The sequence below is a fragment of the Rhinolophus hipposideros genome (genome assembly GCF_964194185.1).
Source record: "Rhinolophus hipposideros genome assembly, chromosome: 3".
Lineage (NCBI taxonomy): Eukaryota > Metazoa > Chordata > Mammalia > Chiroptera > Rhinolophidae > Rhinolophus > Rhinolophus hipposideros.
In genome coordinates, this window is record NC_138049.1 from 44,494,559 (window position 1) to 44,520,627 (window position 26,069).

General features: G+C 37.8%; 1 protein-coding gene across 4 annotated transcripts in view; it reads left to right on the forward strand.

Moving 5' to 3' along the window:
* The window catches only part of LAMA4 (laminin subunit alpha 4), a 131,709-nt gene that overhangs the window by 10,362 nt on the left and 95,278 nt on the right, over positions 1-26,069 (forward strand). For all 4 annotated transcript variants that reach the window (XM_081044882.1, XM_081044880.1, XM_081044881.1 and 1 more), the window contains one exon: positions 25,208-25,309. In XM_081044882.1, the coding sequence (XP_080901008.1) occupies positions 25,208-25,309 (102 nt within the window). The remainder of the gene's footprint in view (positions 1-25,207; positions 25,310-26,069) is intronic.

Genomic DNA, 26,069 nt, shown 5'->3' on the forward strand with positions numbered 1-26,069 from the left:
AAGTAGAAGCCTAATTTGATCATCTGTTCTAGATTGGGCAGAACGCAACATTTGGAAGCAAATATTTTCAAGGACCTTTTGGAAGCCAGAATTGTCAGGGTGTGAAGGAACCTCCCCTGGTGTGTGAACACTCTGATTGTTACTAGCTACCTGGAAGAAGGTCTAAATCGTGGTGACTCCATGTGTGTCCCAAGCATGGCAGCATCAGCACCACAGGGCATGTGTTAGAGATGCAGACTTTCAGGTTCCATGTCCGAGTCAGAATCTGCATTCACCAGATCCCCAGGTTGTTCATATGTACATTAAAGTATGAGAAACACTAGCCTCTAAAATGCAACTGGGCTTGAATTTTAATGAACTTAAGGGAAAATGAGATTCCAGAAAAGGGAAGCTTGTTTGATATACTGTAATTACAGGGAGACCTAAAATATAAAACAAAATCATGGCTATGGGAGGCGAGTGAGGAGTCTCACAGGCCTACCTAGGTACTCATCCCTGGCCTGAAAAGTTACACTTTAGAGTGAAAAATTAAAAAATGAAAAGCTTCAAGGCAAACTGGGGCTTCCAGGCATCTGAAGGAGCCAAGAAGGTGATGTCACTTCCTGGCCTGCTCATTGTACATGCTCAGGAAGGGTTTTTTAAGGAAAACATGAAATGATAGGGAATCTTTCCTACTTCCACCTACTTCCCAGCACCCATAGCTTAGAAGTAGACTCTGTGTCCTTGAGGGGAGGGGAGGCAGGGGAAGAATTTATTATGTGGAATCTGCTTGAAAATAGGTGCTGCTCAGACTGTTCAGGAAAGAGCAGGATTGCGTAATGTTTCTCTTGCTAACAAGGCAGTCTTTCTAATTCAGGATTATGTATCTTCAGGGAGTGAGGAGTGAGGTCTGTGTCCTAGACTAGAAAGATAATGTTAAGACATATGGAGGAGCTAGTTCCCCACAATGAAGATTGCACAGGCTTGTCCTCAAACTGTTACGTTTCTAGATGGATTAAGACCCCTAGGCGCATGCTCTGAAGTCAGGGTGTGTGGCTCCTCCTGACACTAGGCGTCCTTGATGCAGCCTAAGCCCTGAGGGGGCCCCTTGCCATTTTATAACAGCCTTAAAGGACAGCTGCCCTTGAGCCCACTCAGGATAGCTAACTGGACTGATTTTCAAGATCCTTTTAGCTTTAATTCCTAAGCCCTCAACCAGCACTTGCTATATCCTAGGAATTGTCCTAAGAACTGTATGTATATTGTTTTTTCAATTATTCCTCATAACACGATGAGGAAGGCACTTCTGTTAGCACCATTTTATAGACGAGGAAACTGAGTCATATAGACGTTGCATAACTTACCCAAGGTCATGGTTCAGAAAATCTGGCTCCCAGTTCTTAATCTTTGTCTTATAATGACTCCCTGTCATCTATGGTTTTCAATGTCAGAGTGCCTTAGAACAGCTCAGCTAACAAGGGTCTTTAGCATGATCCAGGAACACCAGAGTAGTCTTAGTAGTAGAATCTGTAAAGAACATTTAATTTAGTGCGAAGCATTAGTCATGTCAGTGGAATCCTGAGTTTGCTCTAGGGATCTACTACTTAAAAGAACTTGATAAAAGGATAAGGAAAAAACTTGAATGTAGTAAAAGCAGGATCTCAGGGGTAATGATTAGACAAAGTATGTCAGTCATAGGAAAACTTAGTGAAGATTTAGACACAGTTTTTTAAAAATTTTTCTATAAGTGACAATATAAAAATAAAGGAAGTTAAGGGTTTATCAGACCTAAAAGAGACATAGGCTCTTAACTCCTTTCTTAGAAATCTCCAAGCAAACATGTCAAGGTACCTACGTCGTGCATTGGTAATAAATGATTTATTCAATGGGTGCATAATGATTAAGGGCCAAGTGCCAAGAGGCACCACACAAGCCACGGACAATTCCATGTGGATCAGATCCAGATAGTCTCTGCCCTCCTGGCTGGAGATTGGCTGTGGTAGCTGTAGTCACTTCTAAAGCCCATTGTGAATTGCGGACGGGTTAATGTATTACAGCAGTGGTCCCCCAAGTTTTCATGCCCAATGATCTCTAATATTTCTCTTATTCTTCAAGCCTCATGTTTTCCAGTATTTTGCCTACTATGTTAGTTTGCTTGGCCAGCCATAACAAAATGCCACAACAGAAATTTGTTGTATTACAATTTCTAGGAGGCTAACACAACAGAAATTTATTTTCTAAGTTCTGGAGGCTAAAAGTCAAAGATCAAGGTGCTCTCAGTGTTGGTTTCTGGTAAGTGCGCTCCTCCTGGCTTATAGACAGCCATCTTCTCTCTGAGTTGTCACATGGTCTTTCTTCTGTGCACATGTAGAGAGGGAGAGAGCTCTCTGGTGTTTCTTTTATAAAGACACCAGTTCTATGAGAATAAGTGTTACCCTTATGACGTCACTTAGCGTTCGTTACCTCCATATAGGCCTTGTCTCCAAATACAGTCACTGGGCATTAAAGCTTCAACTTATGAATTGGGTAGGGGGAGCATAAATGAGTCCATAACACCTACCAAGGAAAATGTGTCAAGCAATTACTCAGTTTTGAATGAGGCAACGTAATTTATAACTGGAAAAGAGAGTTTTTGGTAAAATAATATAATCAGTGTTATCACTCCGTGTTAACTTTAGGCATAGCAAAAACAAACACAAAAATTTAGCATTCCATTTTTGTTGTACACTTTTTTATGAGCATGTCACAATTAATTTTAATTAGATATTTTGAAATATGGAAAATAGGTCCCCAAAACACTTGACTGATCAGTATTAATATAGTCTCTTATTTTAAAAGTTCTCCTATTTTACTACCTTTTTTAAAGCAAGTGCCATGTATTCTACAAATATGAATAAAACACAGTCAAAGAGGTAAAACAAGTACACTAATAGTGTAAAACAATTAAATTGATATGTTATAAAAACTTTTAGAGCATTTACAAGGAACGTTCACTCCTGATGGGAAGTTCACATTTGACTTCATGGGAGATGTGGCATCTGAGTTGACTGTTTAAGATTGAGGACAATTACCAATGCACAACATAGGTTATTCTGATTCCGGCTCTCTGCTGCCTACTGCCCCGTCCATCCAGTCGCCTGTTTTCAGATTAATGCTGATGAAACACAATTCTCATTGAGTTTCTTTTCTGTTCTAAAATCTTCAATGGCTCCCTGTTATCCAGTCCTATCTAGGAGAAATCCTGTCTTTTGTCTTTACTCATCCAGTTTTCTCAGCTTAAATTGTACAGGAGAGACAGAGAGGCCTGGATTTGGATGGTGGCCATGGTCTGGAAAGGAGAGAACAGAAACTGGAGTCATTTCACAGATTCTATCAAAATGACTTGCCATATGTTTGGACAACAAGGATGATGGGAAGTCAAAGGTGCTGCTGGTGTTTGTAGAAATGTATTACATCATGCGGGGGGGGAATCTCTTCAGAGACCTTTCAACAGGAGACCTACTAAGTCAGTAGCTTTCAAGCTGAGGCTTCATGGAAATGCCTTGAGTAGAACTTGGGTGAGGGAGGCTGAGCAGCAGGAAGTTGGGGCTCTGCTTCCTTCAATCAGAGCATCTCTTTTTTATTTGTTTTATAGATGAATTTCTCATGAGATGTCACTGGGGGGGGGGGAAGAATTCTCTGCTGTACAATGTTTGAGAACTATTCTCCTGGGAGATCCCAAGTTGATATTCTAAGTCATAACAGGGCTCCAAAACATTACTCAACATCTTGTTCAAATCAGTGCCTCCGAGGCATTTTCCCAGGAGTACACACACCTGCCTGAGGGCCAGTAGATGCATGGTACTGACAGCTCTGGCAGCAGCTCCAAACATGAGATAGCAATCTCTAAACAATTGGTGCTCTCCTGAGAGATATGTCTGTGCTTCCTGTTCCCTGTCTGACGATATTTTTGGCCCTTTCCTAGGAAATTCGGAAATTCCACTTTTGTCTCAGTTATGAGCTGGAAGTGCTGAGCAAAACAACAAAGGAATTTTGGAAGGAGGATAGGATAATAGTGAGTAGACCAGACAATTGGTATCTTTTAGTCCTCATGGAAGAGCTCAAGTGTTTGCTCGGTTCTTCTTTTTTCTTAATCAATTACTTCATCACCATAAACATTATCTTATCCTAAAACCTAAACCACATTTAGGTTTTAGGACCACATTTCTTGCCTGCATCCTGAGCTAAAAAGATAGTTCCTAGTCTTTCTCTCCCTTCCTTCAACATAGTATTACACCTATCTGTGGTCCTTTATCGCCAAACGCCAAAAACGCTTCCAGTATGAATGTTATATCTATTAAAAGGGGAAAAATGAATATTAAAAACGGTATTTTATCTTTACTTGTTCATTTGAATAAAAAAAAGTGACACCTTAAGCATTTCACAGTGTCATGAAGGCAGATTGAAGCTTGTTTTATTTGGTTTTATGACATATATGCAAAACACCATGGGACAACTGATCTTTTGATGGATTAGGAAAGCTTCTTTTATCTCTCAACCCATAGCTTGAAGCATTCAGCTTTTAAAAAGCTATTGATATTGGACAAATGTTCATTCACAGCTGCCAAATATTGAAATTTCCAACAACTACTAACTCAGTTGAAAAATAATGTTAATACTTACAAAGCTTCCATGGTTTACAAGGTGTAAGCCTACCTATGCCCACCTTTATTCCTCACAACTATTTTACAAACCAGGTGGTTATTAATATAATTTATTAAAACATGGAGATGTTAAATAATTTGCCCAATGTCTCATACCATGTAAACTTATTGAGATAGCAGGAAGGTTTATAGAATTCTAGAATGTTAGTATGAGAAGAGTCTAGAAATCATTGTGCCGCTAATGTTTTTGAAAAAGGAAGAAACCAGATCCGGAAATTCAGTCACTTCCTCAAGGTCCCAAAGAATGTTTTTTAGAACTGGAACCAGAACCGAGTTTCCTGGCTCTTGGAACAATACTCTTGCCTTACTGCATCATAGCATGGATGCCGTCACCTGAACACATAATAGGGATGAGGAACACCTGGTGATCCCTGGGTTGGGACATTAAATATGCTGGGTCAGACAAGAACATATATATCTACGTTTGCCTTCTTGTTATGTCTTACGTCACCATCTGTTCCCGAGTCCTGTGTAATGTAACTACTAAAATATTAGAAGTTCTCTTGGCCTTTTGGTCACTATATCTATCCCAATTTTGAATTTAACTTAAACACCACATCATTCACACCTTTCCTTTCATTTCAAGGATTTTTGTTTTGGCTCCATATGGCTATTGACCCTAAAACTATGCTCTCAGCACCTATACTTAGAAAGAAAGCTTTCAAGTACAATAAGACCTTAGAATTTCTGGCTAGAGTTTTCTGGTGGTCATATAAAAATAAACAACACACCCTGGATCTTCAAAGGAAGGAAGAAAAAAGATCTGTTTCAAAAATGAACAATGGCACTTTTGTTTTAAAACAATTGAACTAATTTTAAAAATTCCCCTACCACATCATGTCTGCTAATTCACCCTACATACAGTCATCTTTCAGGTTTCCACCTGACTTCAAGAAACGTTTCTATCATGTAGCAAAGCAATTGCAACATGAGAAGTTAATGAAGAAAATGAAATAGGTGATAGCACCAAAGTGGTCTACTCTGGCAGTCTTACCCCACTGAAACCTTCCCAACCAGCCTTATAACAATTATTTTTCAGTATCTCCATTTTATTTGTGGAGCTTTTTCACTGCTGATTTCAAAGCCAAGTCACCCAACTTTTCCAACAGCAGGATATATATAATACCTCTTTCTCAAAGAAAATCTGCCAATGCTCAGCAAAACTACAGTTGGTAAAATCCAGAAACTGTTCCATGAATAACATCTGCTTAGATGTGCCCTGAGTCTAATAGAGAATAAGAAATAAGAAGGATTTCAGGGAGTAGGGTAGCTCCCATATGATCAGCAAAATAGGAAGATCTTTGCAAGGCAGGGATCTCTAACCTGCTGCCCACTCAGTGATTCATTTTCAAAATGGCAGGCACCATCATCCTTTGTTCTCTCCTCTTATCCCTGACGTGAGAAGGATCCACACTGTGGTGAGAGTAGTACGGTATGTAAGGTGATATAAATAGCTTTGTAAAATCAGAGTAATAATCTCTATGAGGGAAGGATAATACTCTTTGTATCGTGCTTAAAGTCTCTGGGTTTTATTAAAGGGCTGGGCTCTTTCACGTTTCAGAGTATTTGTGATTATTTTGGCAGATGAAGCACATTTTTCCTATGGATGTGGTTTTAGACCTTCAATATATCAAAATGTTCAGTGGAAATAAGCATTTTGTGTTTTTTCTGTAGAACAACTTTTTTTGTCTGCTCTTCCACTTGGTTATTTTGAAACCTAACAAGTGTTGGATCCTTTTTATAGTTTTAAGACATCGTATATCTTCATCTCAGATTACCTAAACTGTTTTGATTTCCTTTGATTACAATCTCTTCTTTTTCAATCTGCTAACAAGGTCATGTTCATCAAGAAAATGTGTTTTCTCCTCAAAGTCATGAGTCAGCATGGATTTCCTTTGAGCTTAGTTCAAATCATCTAAAAAATTTATAATTTCATTTTAAAAGGGGAGGGGGGAATGAAATAGTTGAAGCTTTAAATGAGGACAGTTTTTTTGTTTTTTGGGTCCTCCCCCATTTCAGCTGCTCAATGACTGGGCTATTGAAAATAGAGTGTTGAAAACCAAGTGCACCAGTTTCTTACTTTAAATTAATTAAATTAATTTAAATCAATTAAATTAATTTAAATCAGTTAAATTAATCCATAGTTTCTCAGAGAGCCACAAAACCAAGATTTCCACCACCATTCTTTTGCTGATTTCACTTTGGGTAAAATGCATTACATAACAGAATAAAAGAAAATAAAATTAAAATATTGTCTTTTTATATTTGAATGACATTCTCCCTATAAACAAATTATAACTTGGAAATTATTGTCGATTCCAAAATTCCTGACTTAAGCCACATGGGAGTCACTCATGAATCCTGGTAAACACAATGAATTAACGAGGTTTCTAGGCATATCTAAGACTTATTTCAGGGATTAGGGCATGTTTCCAATATTATCTATAAAGTGTGCAGAGAGAGTGGTATTTTCTTGTGAGTATACTGCAAGCCAGAAGGTTGCTGAAAATGTCACACAAGTTTAGTTGCTGATATTAAACTAATCCTTCCAAAGAGGGTCCCAGCAAGTAGGAAAAAAGTACGTAGGTCCATCTAGTGCCTTTATTAAAGTAGACGATCAGGAGTGCAGAATGCCTGCTCTGAGCAATTAAACAATACAAGGAATGTAAGTTTGAACTGCTCTACCTTATGAGTGATTAAAGAAATGCCCTATGCTTTCCAGTCTTTCAGCTTCAGCTTTCCTCCCTCCAGAAAACCCTGCACAAATGCCACCTCCTCCAAAAAGCCATTCTTGACTCACCCATGTTAAAAGTAATCCATCCTTTTTTACTCTGTGCCTCTCTTATTTCTCTGTGCCTCTCTTATTATGTTATGATTCTTAGCACTTTCTACCACATACTGTATGGTAAGCTACAGATACACCTTAAATGTCCCCACTAAACTCTTGGAGGCCAGCAGTGTTCATAATTCATCTTCTGATTCCCCAGATTGCCTGGCCAAGTGCCTTCAGTATAATAGGTGCTCAAAAAGATAATTTATGCATCCCTCAGTTATTTGTTGAATGCCTGCTTTGTGACACACTAATCGGGGCCCCGGGGTAAACAATGGCATGTGAAACAGAGAGAAACAGAATGAATATGTGACCATTACAGACACTGAAAGCCAAAAGAGCTCTGAGTATTCTATTTGTAGCATGTGTACATTCGGACATAATTCTTCCTTAAAATTCTGATGAACAAATCTGCATTTGGAGCGACGTCAATAGTGAACCATAGTGTTCCTAAGCTATTCATTCCAGGAGCTCTGCACTGTGGATGAGAATGCCTTTTAAGCTAAAAGCTTTGTCTTTCCCACTGTATATGGAAAAATTGACTATGCACTTTCATGGAGAAGGTCTAGCTAAGAAATGTTTATATTGGAACAAGCCCCATCTCTAAATCTGGGCTTGTTGCTGAATGGTATTTTGTTTCCTTGGATCAGGGAAGGGGTCTGGAAACATCTGTAACTAGAGTATTGTTTTAACATCAGCACGATTTTCCCCCCTCAAATGACAGATAACAGTATTACTTTAAATCAAACATTCTCAGCCTTCCCCTATCCATTTCCTTTCATAAATGTGTATTATTTTGTTTTCATTAAAATGGCAGTTGCACAGACTAGATTTGTAGTACTCAGGCATTGTCATCTCATTTGCAGTCATTTTCTTTTCACTTCAGTTTGTGTACTTTACCTTCACTTTTATGAGCACTTTATAACAGAATAACTATCTGGATTACAACAGTTATTTGGGGGCAAGGTTTAAAAGCTACAAACAGATAGTATTAGATTATAAAGTGATGCTGAACTTATCCTCCATAATTTGACTAAAAAGAAATGTGCCAATTATGCCATTTATAAATGTAAAACTAAATAAATTAAAAATTTTAATTACATAGTATTTTACCAGAATCACAAAATGAAATCTTAGGGGAGGGAAGTTAGGGAGAGAAATCACAGGAAATCATACCAAATAAATTGAAAATGATGAAAATTCTGTGCCAATTTTGAATACCATTCATGTTCTTAAAAGAATAGAAGTGTCTTATGAACCACTCATAATATTGTAGTTTTTTGTTAGTATAGATTGACCACTTGTTGGGAAAGTTGTTGTTTTTTCTTTTAGTTAGTTCCCCAAATTAAGGAGCTAAATGTTGAGGATGGTAACTCATTTGCTTTGCTTTCTGTAAGCAGTTGGTGTTGGATATATCTGTGTATGAACTATTTGAAAATGGCCTTGCCATTAGAGTCCCTGAACAGACTATCAGTATGAAATACTTTGGTCTTGGCCTAAAGAGTCATTCTTCTGAGCCTTTTAGGTGCTGAACACATAGTAAAGATGTTAAGTATTTACTTAATGAATTCTGCTGCTCATGTTTTACAAATAAGAACAGTTGAAGTAGAGCGTCTCATTGTCATTTGTCTCGTAAAATTTGTCTCATAAAATACATCAATGGCTGCATGGAAGGTCAACACACAATCCTGTTTTGAGCCCATTTGTGGGATCCAGCCTCTCTCAGTGATGAAGGGTGAAAGTATTCGTTTCATGGCTCAGTCAAAATTGTAGTGATGGTATTTTATTAGTACAATTTATGGGTCATAGTTTTCCTGTTAGGTGGGACCAGACATATGTCAAGCTGTAATACATTCTGCCTAACCGGACATCTGCTTCTGATTCATAAGGGGAAACACCTGCGCACATGCTGTTGTATATTATACAAAGGGGCATCCTTTCCCAAGACCCATTGTCAGAGCTCTCAGTGGAATAAGGGAGGTGTCAGGAACACAGTTGGATGTCATACGACCAGCTTTTAACAAGGGTTGCCTTCTCTAATGAGTGATCTACATTATTTGCTTTGCAGTGCATTTCTATCTGCACTACATAGAAACTGGTTAAAATGAAACATCAGCTATAAATGATTATATTTAACTTAAGAATAATTGCCATATGCCAAATCAAGTAATTATGAAGGGAGGGCCGAAGACAATATTTTCTTTCTCAACTGAGCCACGCACACAGATCAAAACTGAGCATAGCTTAAAAGTGTTTCCTCCCCGCCTTTACCACCCCCACTTCTCTCTCCCCTTACTCCCATGGCTGGAGAGTGGTATTAAGACTCTTGATGATGATGGCACTCATCTGTGAATGAAGGAAGATGGTTCTAAACAGAATAACTTTAATGAGATTCTTGATAAATCTGATATCCACAAGCAGAGTTGATTTTTATCCCAAATGTGCTGGGAAAGGTGAGCTACAGCCCAACCCTTACAATTATCTGCATGATTTTCTTCTTCATCATCATCAAAACATGTGGTCTAGTGGAAGGAGCACTAAGCATGGCATTAACCGGCTCCATGTAAGGGACTTTTGTTAAGTCCCTTAGTTCGCTAGGTCTCAGTTTTCCCAAATTTAAAATGAGGGGTTTGACAAGGGAACCACTAAGATTCTTGCTAGCTATGGAATCCTGTGATTCTGTAATGACAAAATACATTCAATACATATTCATTAAGTACCTGCTGTGTAAGGCACTGAGGATACAATGACAAGTCAGATAAATCCAGTTTCTGTTCTTGTGGAGTTAAGTCGTTTGAGGAAGAAAGACAGTGAACCAGTAACCTCAGTGTCATTGCTAAGCTGTGTGCCATAAAGAAAGAGAGTTACAGCTCACTGAAGAGCTACCAGTTAAAACAGATAATCCCGGCACATAACCTTCCAAAAGGAAGGGAAGGAACTAGTACCTACTGAACCCTCCCAGGCAATAGAGCCCTTCTATTGGACTTTAAATGCACAATATTGGTTGATCCCCACAACCAGTCTAGGATAATATAGTCATCACTGCTATTTATTTGTTTATTTATTTGTTTGTTTTTTTTAGATAGAGAAACTGAGACCTAGAGTTAAAATAACTTGAGCAAGGTTATCCAGTGGCAGAGCTGGAACTAGAATCCAGATTATCTCATGCTTTCCACTGCTCCATATGTCTCCAAAGGATGTAACTCTCAGGAATTGTGGCTGCTGGAAGGAATACATTGTAGTGCACCCAATCAATGAACATGAGAGTTAAATCAGTGAGGTCTACAAGCTGGGGGTATCTGAAACGCGCACATATTTGGAGGAGAAATTGATCCATTCACTCAACAAATATTTGAGTGCCTGCACAGTTGACAAATAGGGGCTTGGACATGGGTACAAATGTGCATTTCTTAAAATGCCAAAGAGGAGATTTTCATCATAGTCTGAGAATTTTGCATGCAAATTTTAAAGAATAATTACCTAAAGGGGGTGAGGAAGAGGATTTGTAAACTATTAGAAGAATAAGAAAAGAAGGAGAAAACATTTAAAAGCAATTTTGCCCCTGCCTATGAAATGCTCTTAATTTTCTTGATTTTACAATTAATTTACCATATTATATTGAGAACGCTATCAAAATTGATTGCTTGAAAGGGGTCCCACCTTTGAATACAAGCCTTTGTCTATTTGGATTCCCTGAAAATATGCTCTGTCAACTGAACAGGGGAAATATGTCACTTTCTCAAATTATTCTAAATTGTGATAAAAAAGTCCAAGTGTATGAAGTTCAATCCATCTTCAGATCCTGTAATTTCAACTCTCAGATGGATAGAGTTAAACTTGTTAGCCCCTTTCAGTCCCTTACTAACTATTCCAAAAATATGTCATGTAAGAGACATTTGTATCCATACTTTGTCCTGACTATGGCCCCTAAGGGAACCACTTAAAATTCTGTTGTCACCACCAAATTAATGTTTTGAATAATTATAACTAAAAAGATCTTTTCCCTTCAACAAAGAATGGTTATCTCCCAAGAGTCAATTAAATTTATGTGAAATGTAAAGTTGAGTTCAGGATGTTGGAGGAGATAATAGGTGTGGTTAGGATTTTGTCTGTTTTCAGAGGCATATGCCTGGGGAAGGCTAAAGAACAGGGCTCTCTAAGGAGACAAAACCCACAAAGGAGATGCACTGCTCTTCACCAACCAAGACAACGCGAAGTGGGGCCACAAGGAAGGTGGATGTAAAAAGAAGCAGGATGTAAATAATCCTAAACTTTTGGCCTCAGTCTAACTCAATCCACTTAGCCACAGTCATGTCTGGTATCACCTTTAATAATTTTCTAACATAAGCGGACTTTGCTTCCATCTCAGGGTTTAAAACCATCCTGATTGGTAAATTTACAATTTTGTAATGAGCTTTTAAAGATTTGGCAAATGTAACTTGATTATTTAAAAGAGGCTTTAGCCTAGCACTGTCTGAGAAAGTCAATCAGATGTCCTTTCACACATCGAATGGACCATTTCAATAGTCCTTAGATAAAGAGCTGGCAGGTCAATTATTTCCTACTGTTAAACTTGAGTACGTCCTCCTGCCACATCCCAGTAATGAAGGTGTGCTGGTTACTCTGCACCTACTCCTGTCCGTCCCCCCTAGATTCTAGCTCTGCCTGCCTGCCTACCTTCCTTGCTCTGCTTCCAGAAGACAACCCCTGCAGACTGCAGCACTCAGCCTCCCTTGCTAAGCCAGAAAGGAGGAGAAGAGAGAGGTGGGGCAGTTCTGTCCTGTTCCCGCTCTGCCTCAGCACTGCCTCTTGGGAAAAAACTGTAATCAGCCCAACACTTAAGTATCCATGGGGGCCTTGCCTCCATGGGACTGGCCTCTCCCTGGGTTAGTGTAACAAGCTTTCTTTGCTCCTTGGGCTCCAGGGGTGATAGGCCCTTGTTTCCTTTGCTTCTCCATTCCTTGCTGCCCAACCTGCCCAAGCTTCTGCAAACCGTCCATCCATTCTCTATCTTCATTCTCTTCATTTGAGCCCTCTCATGTGAATTCTGTTTCCTGCTGGGCCCCTGACTGACTGATTCACTATGACAATGACAAACCCTCTTTCGAAATGCATGGCTTTTTCCACTTCCTCTCTGGTGGGAGAACCTTTTCCAAAAGCGTCTGTTGCAACCAGCTGTTTCAATTCACAAATTATTTTATTTTCATGTAAGGGAATAATGGAGAAGAGATTATACAAAAAATATTTAGCAAACTAGAAGGACAAAATCTTAAATTCAACAATTTAGCTTCATTTGGTTTCTGAATCATTCTTAGTTTCCCCTTTCAGCTGCAGACAGGCTGGAGAGGGCAACTTTTTTATTTTTATTTATTTATTTATTTTTTTTGAGAGGGCAACTTTTAACCTAAACCTGTTGGTTCCCCAGCCATGTTCCTTCATTCTAACCAGAGATGGTTCGGGCTGGCATTATTAGCTGTCTTGGTCCCTGAGGAGACAGGGTTGCCTGGCTTTGTACCCCCAACTTCCTTTTTAGAACAGAAAATTAACCTGTAAACCCTCTTACTTGGATTTTAACATTTTAGTTTCTCAGGCATTGGAAAATGGGAGTATTATGCACTATTTCGAGAATCTTTTATCTCTGCCTTAAGTTATTAAGTCCCAACTAGAATACATAAGCACCCTAACAGTACTCCAGGTTGCACAGGTAGCCTGACACATGCTTTACCTGAGACAGATACAGACACGTGAAAGGTTTCCTCACAGGACGAGGTCGCTGCTAGCTGTAAGATGAAAAACAAAGAAAGAACAAATTAAGTAAGGAATGTTCTGATGCTTATTTTTTAAACTGTGTATAATGATAATGGTGTATAAAGTGAATAACAAAGATGTTAGGAAAAATTTGTAAAGCGTCTGAATCTATTGTCAATACCATATTAGTCATTTCCTAGAGATGGTGTTTTGGAGACCTCACAAGGTCAAGACATGGAAATCCAATATCCAGACAACCTAAGTGGGATCTTTTGTTTACCCTTTTCTTACTTTATTTCTTTCTTATTCTTTCATACGCGTTTTATCCCTTCCATGTAGCTTAAGAAATAAAATATTGCCCATATAATTGAAACCCAAATACCCTTCTTCAATCTCATTCCCTTCCTTTACCCTTAAACAGCCTGATTTCTTAGACTCCCATTCATTTCTTTGTACTTCTCTTTATATGTGTGTATCTCTACACAATGTATTAAACACCTTGTTTCCCTGAAAATAAGACCTAGCCGGACCATCAGCTCTAATGCATCTTTTGGAGCAAAAATTAATATAAGATCTGGTCTTATTTTAATATAAGACTGGGATATAATGTAATATAATATAATATAATATAATATAATATAATATAATATAATATAATACCGGGTCTTATATTAATTTTTGCTCCAAAAGATGTATTAGAGCTGATGGTTCCCGTAGGTCTTATTTTCAGGGAAACACGGTAGTATTATTTTGCATGTTTTTTAATGTAATATAAATATCATATTGTTTCTATTCTGCAGCTTGATTTTTCCTCATTATATTTAAAAGATTCACTTATGACAGGAGAGCTTCACTTGTGTGATTTGCCAAATTGCTCTGCAAAGTGTTTACATGATTTGCCCTCACTTGGCTCACTTTTTACAGAGTCAAATCCATTTTTTCAACTGATATATTTTTAGTATCTACTTGCTATTTGCTAATCATTCTGAGAGGTGATAAGAATACAAAGATGAATAAGACACTATCCCTGTTTTCAAGTTGTTCACAGTGATTTCAGAGAGGCAGGAGAATAAATTAAAAATTATAACGGTGTGTTTCATGTGCTCTAATGAGGTATGTGCCAAGTGCCATGTGAGCACAGAGGATGCCCAACTGAGTCTAAGACTAAGGAAAGGACTCATAGGTATTGGAGGAAAGACAGCCCAAGCCTCTGTGACAATGTGTACAGAGTCGAGATGGTCAAGAGAATGACATGTGTGGGTGAGGGGGTGGGGAGAGAATACACGGTTTAATTAGAGGAGAGGGAGCAGAGGCTGACCCTAAAAAGATAGGTTGGGGTTAGATTATAAAAGAGGAGCCATGTATGTCATGCAAAGGAAGTTTATTTACTTTTATAGGCAATGAATGAAGAGGCAATAGGAGGTCTGAAGCAGAAAAGTAGTGTGATAAGTTCTGGTTTTTGTTTTTTGATTTTTTTTTTTTATTTTGGTAATGAAGCTTGGACTGGAAGGGAGAAAGTCTGGTGACCAAGAGAGTAGAGTGAAGGTAATTATAAATATCCAGAAGCAAAACATCATGATCCTGCACTAAACTGGTATTAGGAACAAGGAGGAAGAATTATCTTGATAAATATTTCAGAGGTAGAGTGTAAACTCCACAAGGTACCGGTGTAGAAAGGGTGGCAGAAGATGGGAACAGGCTAACCCAGGTGGAGACAATGAGGAACGCAGTGTGTGTGGAGAATTTACAAACAATAATAACTTATTAACCCTCAGTCTGCTTTTTATTATCACCATGTGCCAGCAATTCTAAACAATGTCAGTGACAATATTCTCCTCCCTGAAAAATATTTCATTGTCTAAGTTCTAAGCAGTTGTATGGTTACTGTTGAGTTTTAATAATATAACAAATATGTCAGCTTCAAATTAGCACATTCTGATTACTTAACCTTTAATTAACATTGCATTCTACACAGAAATTAATTCAGCAAACTTCCAGGCCTACACAACAAACTCCAGTCCTACATACCTCTATCTGTCCCCCCAACACAGATAGAGGTATTAGTTTAGAAAGTAAATTTATAACAGTTTAGAATTGGGTAAGGTCATTTAGAACTCAAAATTCTATCCTCTGTGGTACTTCATGTACTTGCATCTAAACCATAGATTTGAAATAAACAATGATAACACCATGATTATGAAAAGGAAGACACAGAACTTGAGTACTTAAATTTTGTCATTCAATGTACAAACCATTTTCTATCCTTGCAGGGTGCACTCTTTTGGAAGCATTTACCAAAACTACATTAATGCAAAATACATTAATATAATTTAAATGCATTAGTCTGTTACTTTTCCCTCTGATGTTCTTTGTAATACTGAGATATAACAGGAGGAGAAAAATAGATTGGGTAGACAATATAATAAGGTCAGTGAGGGACACATTCAATTCCTTGTGCTGATAGAACTAGAGATGGACTTGTCTAACTACCAGGCATTGGAAATAACAGTGTGGCATAAAAGAATGAGATCAGGGATATGCAGAGAGATCTGGGAGTCAGCAGAGTATACATGGAGGATAAAACTGAGAGAGGTTGACATCACAAAGTATGTACCAAAATGTAGATAGGAAAAAAAAAGGGATAAGGAGGCTATCTCGGAGAACACCAACAACGTAGGGATAAATGAGGAAGAGAAACGCCCCTCCCTTCCTCCTGCTACCCCAAAATAGGCAAGAGAAAAAACCCTAAGTGAGATTTGTCCTGGAAACCAAGAGAAGAGAGAATTTCATGGAGGGAATTTCAACAACGTTAAGTACAAAATGAGAACAAATAATATTGGAAAAGCCAAGCCACAAAGACATCACCCAACAGTCTGTCAGGGCAGTTTCAGTGGCACAATGGAGGCAGAAGCCAGATGATAAAGAGAGGCATAGAATGGTATGAAGGAAGCAGAGCCTGTGTCATTGAGTGCTCGCTCAAGAAGATTGGCTGGGCAAGAGAGGAGGAAAATGAAGGGCAAGCAGAGCTGAGTGAAGGCGTTCTTAGATCTGAGCCCTGGGGACGAAGTCAAGGCTCATCCAGCACCTAATTGTACTCTACCTCTTCCGTGGGTGCATGGTATGCCAGGTGATGGAACAGGGTCTGCAGGCCACAGGTGTTGGGTCCCAGAGCACAGATAGAGCTCTAGCCTTTCCTAATGAGGTGCACTATTTTCTCTGAGTTGCACAGAGGACATCGGGATGAACAAAGAGAAAGGTGAATTTTTGAGGGAAAAAAGGAGAGATAGTATAAAATTTTCCAACCAATGGCCTCTATTTTCTCGTTGAAAAAGGAAGCAAGATTATCTCCTGAGAATAAATAAGTGGGTGCAGTAGAGGTTTGGGTTGCATTTCTCCTTTCCTACTAATTAATGCACAATAGTATTTCTTCAGTGATGCAAAAATCTCTGAAGGAGAGCATAAGGAAAGAAAGACATGTCCTGCCACTCACTTTCTGCTTTGCATCTTGAGTGATCCAGTGTGAGGGTAGGGCTGAAGTGCACGTGTGTTGCACTAGACAGAAGCAGGTACATCTACTAATGGAAATTGATGGAACACCCTAACCAGGGAACCCACCCACGGAAGCACCGCTGCCTTCCGTGGACACACTCAAGAGAAGCCATTGACAGGGTATAGACAATCATACCTCCCAACTTCTTGTAAAAAGGAAAGGTAATTTAGGCAGACATTTGGAACACTGTGGGCCATTACACGGTAATGATCAAATTGTAATGTCTACAAAAAGCACTTAACTCAGTGCCTGGTGTCTGCCAATAAATATTAGCTGTTATTATTCATGAAAACCCAGATGGAGATGACTGAGATCTCCTGTCATCTCACTACATTGATTCCTGCTCCAAGTGGTTAAGAAGTCATATCAAAATCCCCTAAATGCCTGTAGCTCTGAAGTCATCATAGTCAGCCTTTTTGGTCCACATCTCTTCCTTTCTTGGAAATGTGTCCATGGCATTTGTACTAGTAAATTAAATAAAACTGAGTCAGTTTTCAGATATAAAAAAATCTGGCAGAGGCTATGTTGTGCAATCATAGCTTGGAACGTGAGGAGTGAAAAGAACAAGCCAGTTACAGGAGGCCATGCAAGGAGGACCCAGAGCAGAAAGCCAGAAGTTAGCAGGAGGTTTTTTTCAGGAAAAAGGGCACCACTAAAGCGCCATTATGTTTTATATAAGTGGTGATCACTACTATAAATAAGCAATGTGTTTTAAGTAACTTTTCAAGGAGAAAACTGTAAAATTTTTTATCAGTTTTTATGAACGTATCATCCTCAAATCCAACACTTCAGAGGGAAAGTCTTTATAGCTTTAGGACTCTTTTTTGAGCCTTTTAGTTACATAACTAATGGGAGTTATTTATTAGCAAGTGTGGTAAGTACTTTATCACAGCCCGAGTCTGTTGGTATCTACATACCAAACATATAAGCATTTGATCAAGTGCAGGGTTTGGGAACAGTTATTTGAAATTTTTGAGTGGGGCACTGGTTACCAACCCCAAGATAATATGCACAAGGTCCATAAAGAGTGCTGAGGAATGTTCACATAAATACAAGGGAAATGCCATGATAAATATTGCTTCACTCTACAAAACTGAGGGAGCTGGCAAAACTATGCTCAAGACAGCTTTGTCCTCCTCAGAATGCCTTGGGCCCTGGTTTGTTGTCTCTATTTCTTCTGATGATTAAATTGATAGCTGGAGTGTTTTGTAAGCTAGCCAAGGGATGGCAGACTTGGACCCTAAGAAATAAGCACAAAGGGAACTCCAAGAGCCAACTGGGAGAAACCAGCACCAGAGTTTGTGTTTAGCTAATGCTCTAGCTTACGATGTCAATCCCAAGAAGAAATGCCTTTGAACTGGATAAACCTCTGAGGAATGTTGAAACCACTTTCCTAATCAAGCTATGGTGAAATCACTGTCAAAATCTAAAAATTAACTTTGCTTATTAAAATGTGGGGAATTTCAATTGCGCAAACAAGAGCTTACAGAGACCCAAGGGAGGATACATGGGTAATTCGCTCCATATTCAAGTAAAATCAATCAAGATGCCAACTTCTTGCTAACTAGAACACATTGCATATGTTATTTTGGCACTTTGAGTACAGCTTTGTATATGAACAATCGTGCTTGTTAAGCCCTACATGAAAAAATATAGAGCCAAAAGTTACCAATAGCTTAATTCAGGACTGCTCTGCATCCCAGACACTTTATCTTTTATTTTTATAGACATAGAAATAATGGCTTGTGAGATGCCTACCTAGGTAATAAATTCCTATATTCTCAGAAGTAACTCCTCCCCAGCAAAGACTAAATTGATATATTTGAATAGACTAAATTAAACTATTGGTCCCATTGGAAGTTCCTGAATACGATCTGATTCTTGAGGCTTCCTAAGTTTTAAGCAGATGGAAGTCAGCATTGTGCAAAACTCATAGACTCTGAGTAAAGGCACAAAGTTTTAGCTCCCCAGTGAGCACAATGTTCAATATTAAGGTGACTAAATTTTAAGCTGATTCACTCACTAAAACAAAAAATGGAATTCACTGAAACTAGAGCTAAAGTCATTGTTGCCTGGAAACAAAAGAGAAATGGATTCATCACATACACACAAAAATCTAAGCTGGAAAATGGAACATAATTGAATGTGGGCAGTTAAATTTAAAGAATACTGATTTGGAACATTGCAATGACTCTGGACACGAGTGAATGAACTCAGAGAGTTTTTTTGTTTGTGTTTTTTTTTTTTTAAATGCTCTCCCATTCAGCCTCAGTAAATTAAAGCAAAAGTTAATGAATAAAAATTCTAGAAGTTAAGTCAGAAAGCAAGATGAGCCAATATTTGTAAAATGTTTGTGGATTCTCCTGTTGAAGACACACAATGCAAATATCTATTCTAATTATACGTCAAATCCTATTAGAATAGGCTGTAGTGTGTGCTCTTTGTAATGGAATTCCCCCCTTTTTCCACCTCCCCCCCCACTCCCACTCCAGTTCAAGCCATTGTTTCTCAGTCTAGTTGTGTAGGACACAGCTCCCTGACCCATGCTGGTGTTATGAGCCTGCGCTAAAGGAAGCATACTGGACTATACTTCAGAACAACACAATTTAAGAACGTTAAGAATTTTTTTAAATGTTCTGTATAATGACAGTACTCATTTAAATTGATTTAAGTCTAGTGTTCTCAAGGGGACCTCTTCAAGTGAGGACAAAAATGATCAATCAGCTGTATGAACGTTATCCTCTTTGTTAAAAAACAATCTTACTTCATTATAATTATATCTTATAAAATCATTAATATTATGATTGCATGATGGACCTCTGGAAATAATGCCTTCTACAATGATATCAACATCTTTTGTCATTCCCAGTTTCTTTAAATATAAGTGGCGCATGGGTATACCATACTAAATTACTAATTCTGATTTCCATAAATGTAAAATTAATCAAGTTACATATAGATTGATTTTTAATCCAAGCCAGACAGCACACTAATCATAACAAAGTAAGCAAATGGCAATTTTCACTCTTTAAAAGCAAAAGTAAACGTTATTGATTAATCTAATCTTAATGTTAGAGCAGGAGGCAAGCTGTAATAATAGAGTGGCTTCATAATGGAGAGCTGTAAAAGGTCTACAAATGATTTAACAGGGAAAAATTAATTAGTCAAAAAGATAATTTGGCTGAAACAGTTAAAAAAGTATATATCCCTATTCAATGATTTCCATATATTAATGATTTTATATGTTTTTAAGCATGTATCTATTTTTAAAGATTTTTCCTAGAGTTTAAAGAAGAGATTTTACTTTTTTTTAAATCCATTTCAACCTGTTTTGGATTGTTTGTTGAGAACAAAAATCTGGAATAACCTAAATGCCTAACAAAAAAAAAGTTTGGTTAATATGCATTAATGGTACACCAGATGGTTAAGAACTCAAATCTGGGAGTCAAAGTATCTAACTGCTGGGTCCACCATTTCTTATCTGTGCTAGTTGGTCTGGGTAACAAATTCCTGTAAGCCACAGACTCATCTGTGAAATGAAGTTAACATAATAGCCTTCATAGGGCTATTGTAGGGTAAAATGAGAGAACTCTACAATATGACCAATGCAGTGACGTAAAAGTGATACATATTTATGTTAAATTAATTAAACTTTATCTATCTATCTATCTATCTATCTATCTATCTATCTATCTATCTATCTATGAAGTGCAGCACGTTACAGTAGAAAAAGAACAAGACTTGGATCAGTCTGAACCTCTTACAAAGCTATGGGATATTGGATACATTTCTAATCTTCTCTGAACCTCAGTTTGTCCAATTCTAAAATGCCGATAGTCATACCTAATTCACAGAGTTCTTATGAAGAGGAAATATCGTAACATGGATAAAGCACTTTTATCACAAAACCTGGTACATAGGTCCTCAATAATGGTAACTAAATTATAATTATCGTCATAATCATTATTGTCATTATTATCTTCATCAATCTTTTTAAAGACTATAAGACTATCCCAAGAGGTAGAAATCCCCTGAGTGCTCTCTAAAATCAGTCACTCACGTGTTTATACAGTTGTCTTCTGTGGGTCAGTCTTCTTGTGTGGGCAAGAGAATTCAGTGTGGCATCTAAAAATTGATTGTAAGACTACTTTTGCTCACATACATAAATATACACATGAACTATCTTTGTTTAGTAAATTCCGGAGACTATCCCAATAGAAAGCAGACAGAACCTATTTTATTTGTGGGAAAACTATTCAACTTTTGCAGGCTTCTACAAAGCACAGGTCTTAGGATTACTTAGGGAAGAAATTGTTAACCAGCAGCAAAACTAAAAACAAAGACCATTCTTGAAAATATTTATCTTTTAATAATACAACAAAAGTTAATTTCTCCAGCTCCTATAGAATTTCAAGAAGTGATACAGTAAAAATTAACAGAACTTCCTGGGGGAAAAAATGATGAAATGTTTCTACACAAAAAGAAACAACCTTAAACAGCTCTTCCTTGAGGATACTAAAACTTTCTTGAACCATTTAACGATTTACTATTGCAAGGAATCTTCTAAAGTTCTACAGCACAGAACAGGCCTCCTCAAAATGTGACATGTAAATTCTTAGCATGTAAATTCTTTTGAGCTGAAGGCAATCAAGACACTGCAAGCTCACAACAAAATTTTACCTCTCCCTTAAAGAATTTAAATTAAGGACCTTGCCCATAATAAGAGTTATCACCAAAAATAACCTTTTATGACCTATTTATAGGGCATGGCAAACTTCTAAATACTGACCATCTGCTCTTCTTATCTTCCTGTGAATGACCTTCCGTCTGAAGTCCCAGGTACATTACCTCACCCTTAGCTCAGGATGTCGTATACACCTCATATTCCCTTTCTGTCTTTGAACTGCTCATATATGCAGGGTCTCTGACTTCTCATGTATGTGAGGTTCCCACACATACATATGCAACAAAATTTAGTTGTTTTCTCTTGTTAATCTGTCTCATGCAGATTTGATTATTATGCCAGCTGAAAGAACCTAGATAGGTTGAGGAACATTTCTTCTTTCCCACAGTTCCAAGGTATTCAAGTTAATGGACTCTAGAAATGGCATCAGAAAGTCCCCATGCCCAGGGGGCTTCCATTAGCCTATGTGGTACCTTATGTGAATTTTAAAATGATGCCTCCCTTTTGGATAGATGAATTAGGAAATATAATCCTTTCAGGTGTACAAAACCCAGCAGGAAAAGAGTTGGCCAGGTTTCTACACCCCAACATCACCCTCTCGGCAGGGGGCCAAATGACTGTTCCACACAACTTTATCTGTGCCTCCCTTCTTCTTCCCATCTCCCACAGTATAAGAGACTGGAGCCAAGTCATCCTTCACACAAGGTCAGAACCTTAGGCTGGGATGTGGATAAGTAGATAATGACAGATTCTCAGAGTGAAGTCTCCTCCTAAACTTGGCATAAAATAAAGATTTCATCTTGCACACTGTCCAGTCTAGGCAGTGGCTGCCTGCACTGTGTTGAGAAAGATTGGAGAGCAGACCCAGCACTGACAGAGAGCAGTGGGTGGATTAAGCCACTGGTTTCCATCAGTACATATGCCTCAGATTTCCTGTCCTGATCCAAACCATTCAAATCTCAAGCCTTCACTGAGCAATGAACAGTGATGAGCCACTGTGAATAATGCACAGAAGTCCTACCAAACCTCGTCACACACTGGAATCTTTGGGGGACTTTTAAAAATACAGATCCTTTGTAATTTTCTATAAATTTAAAGCTTTTCTAAAACACAAAATTTACCAATTTTTGTTTGTTTTTTGTTTGTGTGTTTTTCTATGTTGTGATCATTTTATTTTTGTTTTTAAAACAAATGAGTCTCTTGATTTAACCGGGACCTCAGGGGCCTAAGGGATTAGCCACTGTCACATTCAAAATGATACATTTATTCAGGGCAACTCTTAATTTTCTTTGGCTTCTTCAGAAGAAAGCTGCAGAAACGCTTAAAAGACTTGAAGTGATATCAATTTAAAACACTTTTACTGAAACCTGATTCCTTGGGCCAGAGGGAAGTCCTTACTGTGGGTGATGATACAAGTAGATTGTCTCATGTACTGTTTCCAGGCACCACTACCAGACTCCCTGCTACCACCAGTGTGCTTTTCTCCAGCAAATACACCTCTAATCTCTGCTCCACTCGCTGGAACTCATAGAAACAGAGACCAGAATGATGGTTACAGAGTCTGGGAGTGCAGGAAATGAGGAGAGGTTGGTCAAAGGGTATAAACTCCACTTATAAGATTAACAAGTTCTGGGTATCTAATGTACAGCACTATGATGATAGGTAATAATACTGTGTTATATACTTGAAAGTTGCTAAGAGAGTAAATCTTAAATGTTCTTGACACAAAAAGGAAATGATAATCATATGACATGCTGGAGATTTTAGCTAATGCTATGGTGGCAATCATTTTGCAATATATACGTGTATCAAATCAACATGTTGTTCAACTTAAACTTACTCAATGTTATATGTCAATTATATCTCAATAAAGCTGGGGGGATTAATTAATTAAAATAAATAAATTTTTAAAAATATAATATTTGTTGTTAAAAAATACAGACTCCTTCACTTTACTATCAGAATTACTGAATCAGAAGCTCCCCAGGTGTCTGTAATATGTCTAATATCGGTTAGAGAACTTAGAAATAATTCTGTTGGAGGCTACTGAGATAACTAATACTAAGCCCCTCACTATTCTTATCTATTCCTCTTATAATTAAAACCCTCCTAATGTCAAACTGCAGAAACACATTCGTGCATCATCAAATCAATTTTCTGTCTTATGACCAGCATATAGTTTTAAATATAATAGAATAAAATGAAGAAGTTTAGGATGCATAGAACATAGTAAGGTTAATTATCGTTTCATGGATCTTTGTTCTGAGATGTATGTTTAATTCAGAAAAAAGACATATATATACTGCATCGCAATGTCACAATAAAAACAGGCATTTTTTATATTTTGAAACAAAAGTCAAAAACATGAAATTAAATGGTCTAAATTAAATGTTTCCTGCTGCAATTTTAAAACCTTTCACTTTTGTTTGTTGCCAAGTAGAAGCTGGGAAAAAGGCTTACTATCAACCACTAACTCTCCATTATAAATTGGTTCTCTCTCAGCCTTACTGTCTCTCACTTAGTAAAATGGAAGGACTTTCCCTTTTCTTCATGGGCAGATGCCATTATATTCTATTAAACTTTATACAAATAGTATATATTATATTTTAATTTTAGGATCTAAACTCGTGGTTGTTTTTATACTGTGAGTGGTGCCTAGTGATTTTTTTCTTTACTAATTAAAAAGCAAGGGGAAATGGGTTTGCATACCAGTCAGAGGGACTTCAGCCAGATACAATGAAAAATTTCCTGGTAGCCAAAACAATACAAACTACAATGGGTCAGTTTGGAGGGGTGGGAGCTGATTTGAAATCTCCTACTCTGTAAGTTTGTGGAAACAACCCAGATTCTTATCTGTCTGGAATTCTTTAGATGTAACTCTGTCTGGTGGGCAGGGAGTGGGCTTCCAGGGCTATAAGGCCATTTCTGCCTTACATCGTTGAGACATTCTGAAGAAATATAAAATACATATCTATAAACCAATTGCATAAACCAGGAATAATCTCACAGTTTCTCAGTTGGAACACTAGTGACATTTGGGGAGGGCAATTCATCATTGCGCAGGTTGACTGTGCACTGCAAGATGGTTTAACATTACCACACCCACTCAGGACCTCCAGGTCTAATTATCTCATCACTAGAATGAAGGAAATAATGTGCTCCTCACAGAGTTAGGAGGATAAATGAAATGTAGGAACAGCACCCACACAAGACTTGCCCTTTAAAATTTTAGGATCTGAAACAACAGAATGTTTGAAGAGCCCACATGTATGAAAGACAAAGCTCTAAGTTGTTATACCATAGCCAACAATTTCTGAAACCATAAGTTTTTATTTATAGGGAGCATGATGGAATTCCTCACCCTTACAGTCATGATTTTGTTTTCTGTTTTGTTTTGTTTTGGAGGAAAACATTAGAAAATGTCTTCTCTTTTACTTCTATCTAAAATTCTTATTCTTCCTTACAGTGATGGGACAGTGAGTGTTAAAGGTATTCCTATTTTCCCAAAAAGTGAAAGAGGAGGGGAAAAACATATGTAAAAATATCATTGGATATGTATAACCTCTCACTGAATGGCAGTATAAGTATTGTAGTACATTTTATAAAGAAATATTTAGATAGTTTAATAATCATCTCCTCTTATTCCTCTCAGAAAATGTTGACCAAAATTGATCTTTTCAATAATGAAAATGCTTTTGTTGTATCTGTTTCAGAAATGTGGTGCTGGCTTCTTTCTTGCACAGTCAGGAGAATGTCTGCCCTGTGACTGTAATGGGAATTCCAACGAGTGCATGGACGGCTCTGGATTCTGTGTGGTATGTCAAGGGCACTGATCACTTCTCACATATTTCATTGGCCCTTTGCATCTTGGGTGGGAATACAGTATTCTTCCTGGACATTTGAGCTACCTTGAAGCTAACTGCTAATCAAGATCTTTTTTCTCACCCTTCACCTCTCCCTGTAAAACACCTCGTATAAACCGCTTATGACCGTAAGTGGCCACCAACGCATGTGTCTGAACACGCATGTGCTTGTGGTGGTAACTGCTTCACTACCCTGGGCAGCTGGAGACCTGCTGTGGGCCAATGAGAGATTGCAAATAGTACACAGAGGAGGAAATCATCCATCCAAATGCCTTGGTAATAGTATAGTTTGCCATATGCTTGGCTTTGCTCCACATAAACCAGGAGACTAAAGCAGTTGTTTCATAGCCTATCTTACAGCTTAAGGTAGTCAGGTCTATAGATCAAAATTTGTAAAAAAATAATAATAATAATATTAATAAAATGTAAGTTTGAACCAAATTGCTAATAAAAATGAAAGCTTTGGCCTTGTAGTCTTTATATTTCTGTGTTCTAGCCCCCAGAAGACTTTGTTTTTTCCCAGTAACTGAAATGAATTCTCCAATAAACTGTTTTCAATAATACATGATAGAGACTTATGAAGGAGATTTAGAAGCCTCCTAGGAAACAACTACCTGTTACATATTTCCCATTTTCACTAAATGGACTGACAACTTAGTGAAAATGGGAATTGAAATATTTACTGGAAGTGGCTTCAGAAGAAGTCATAGGG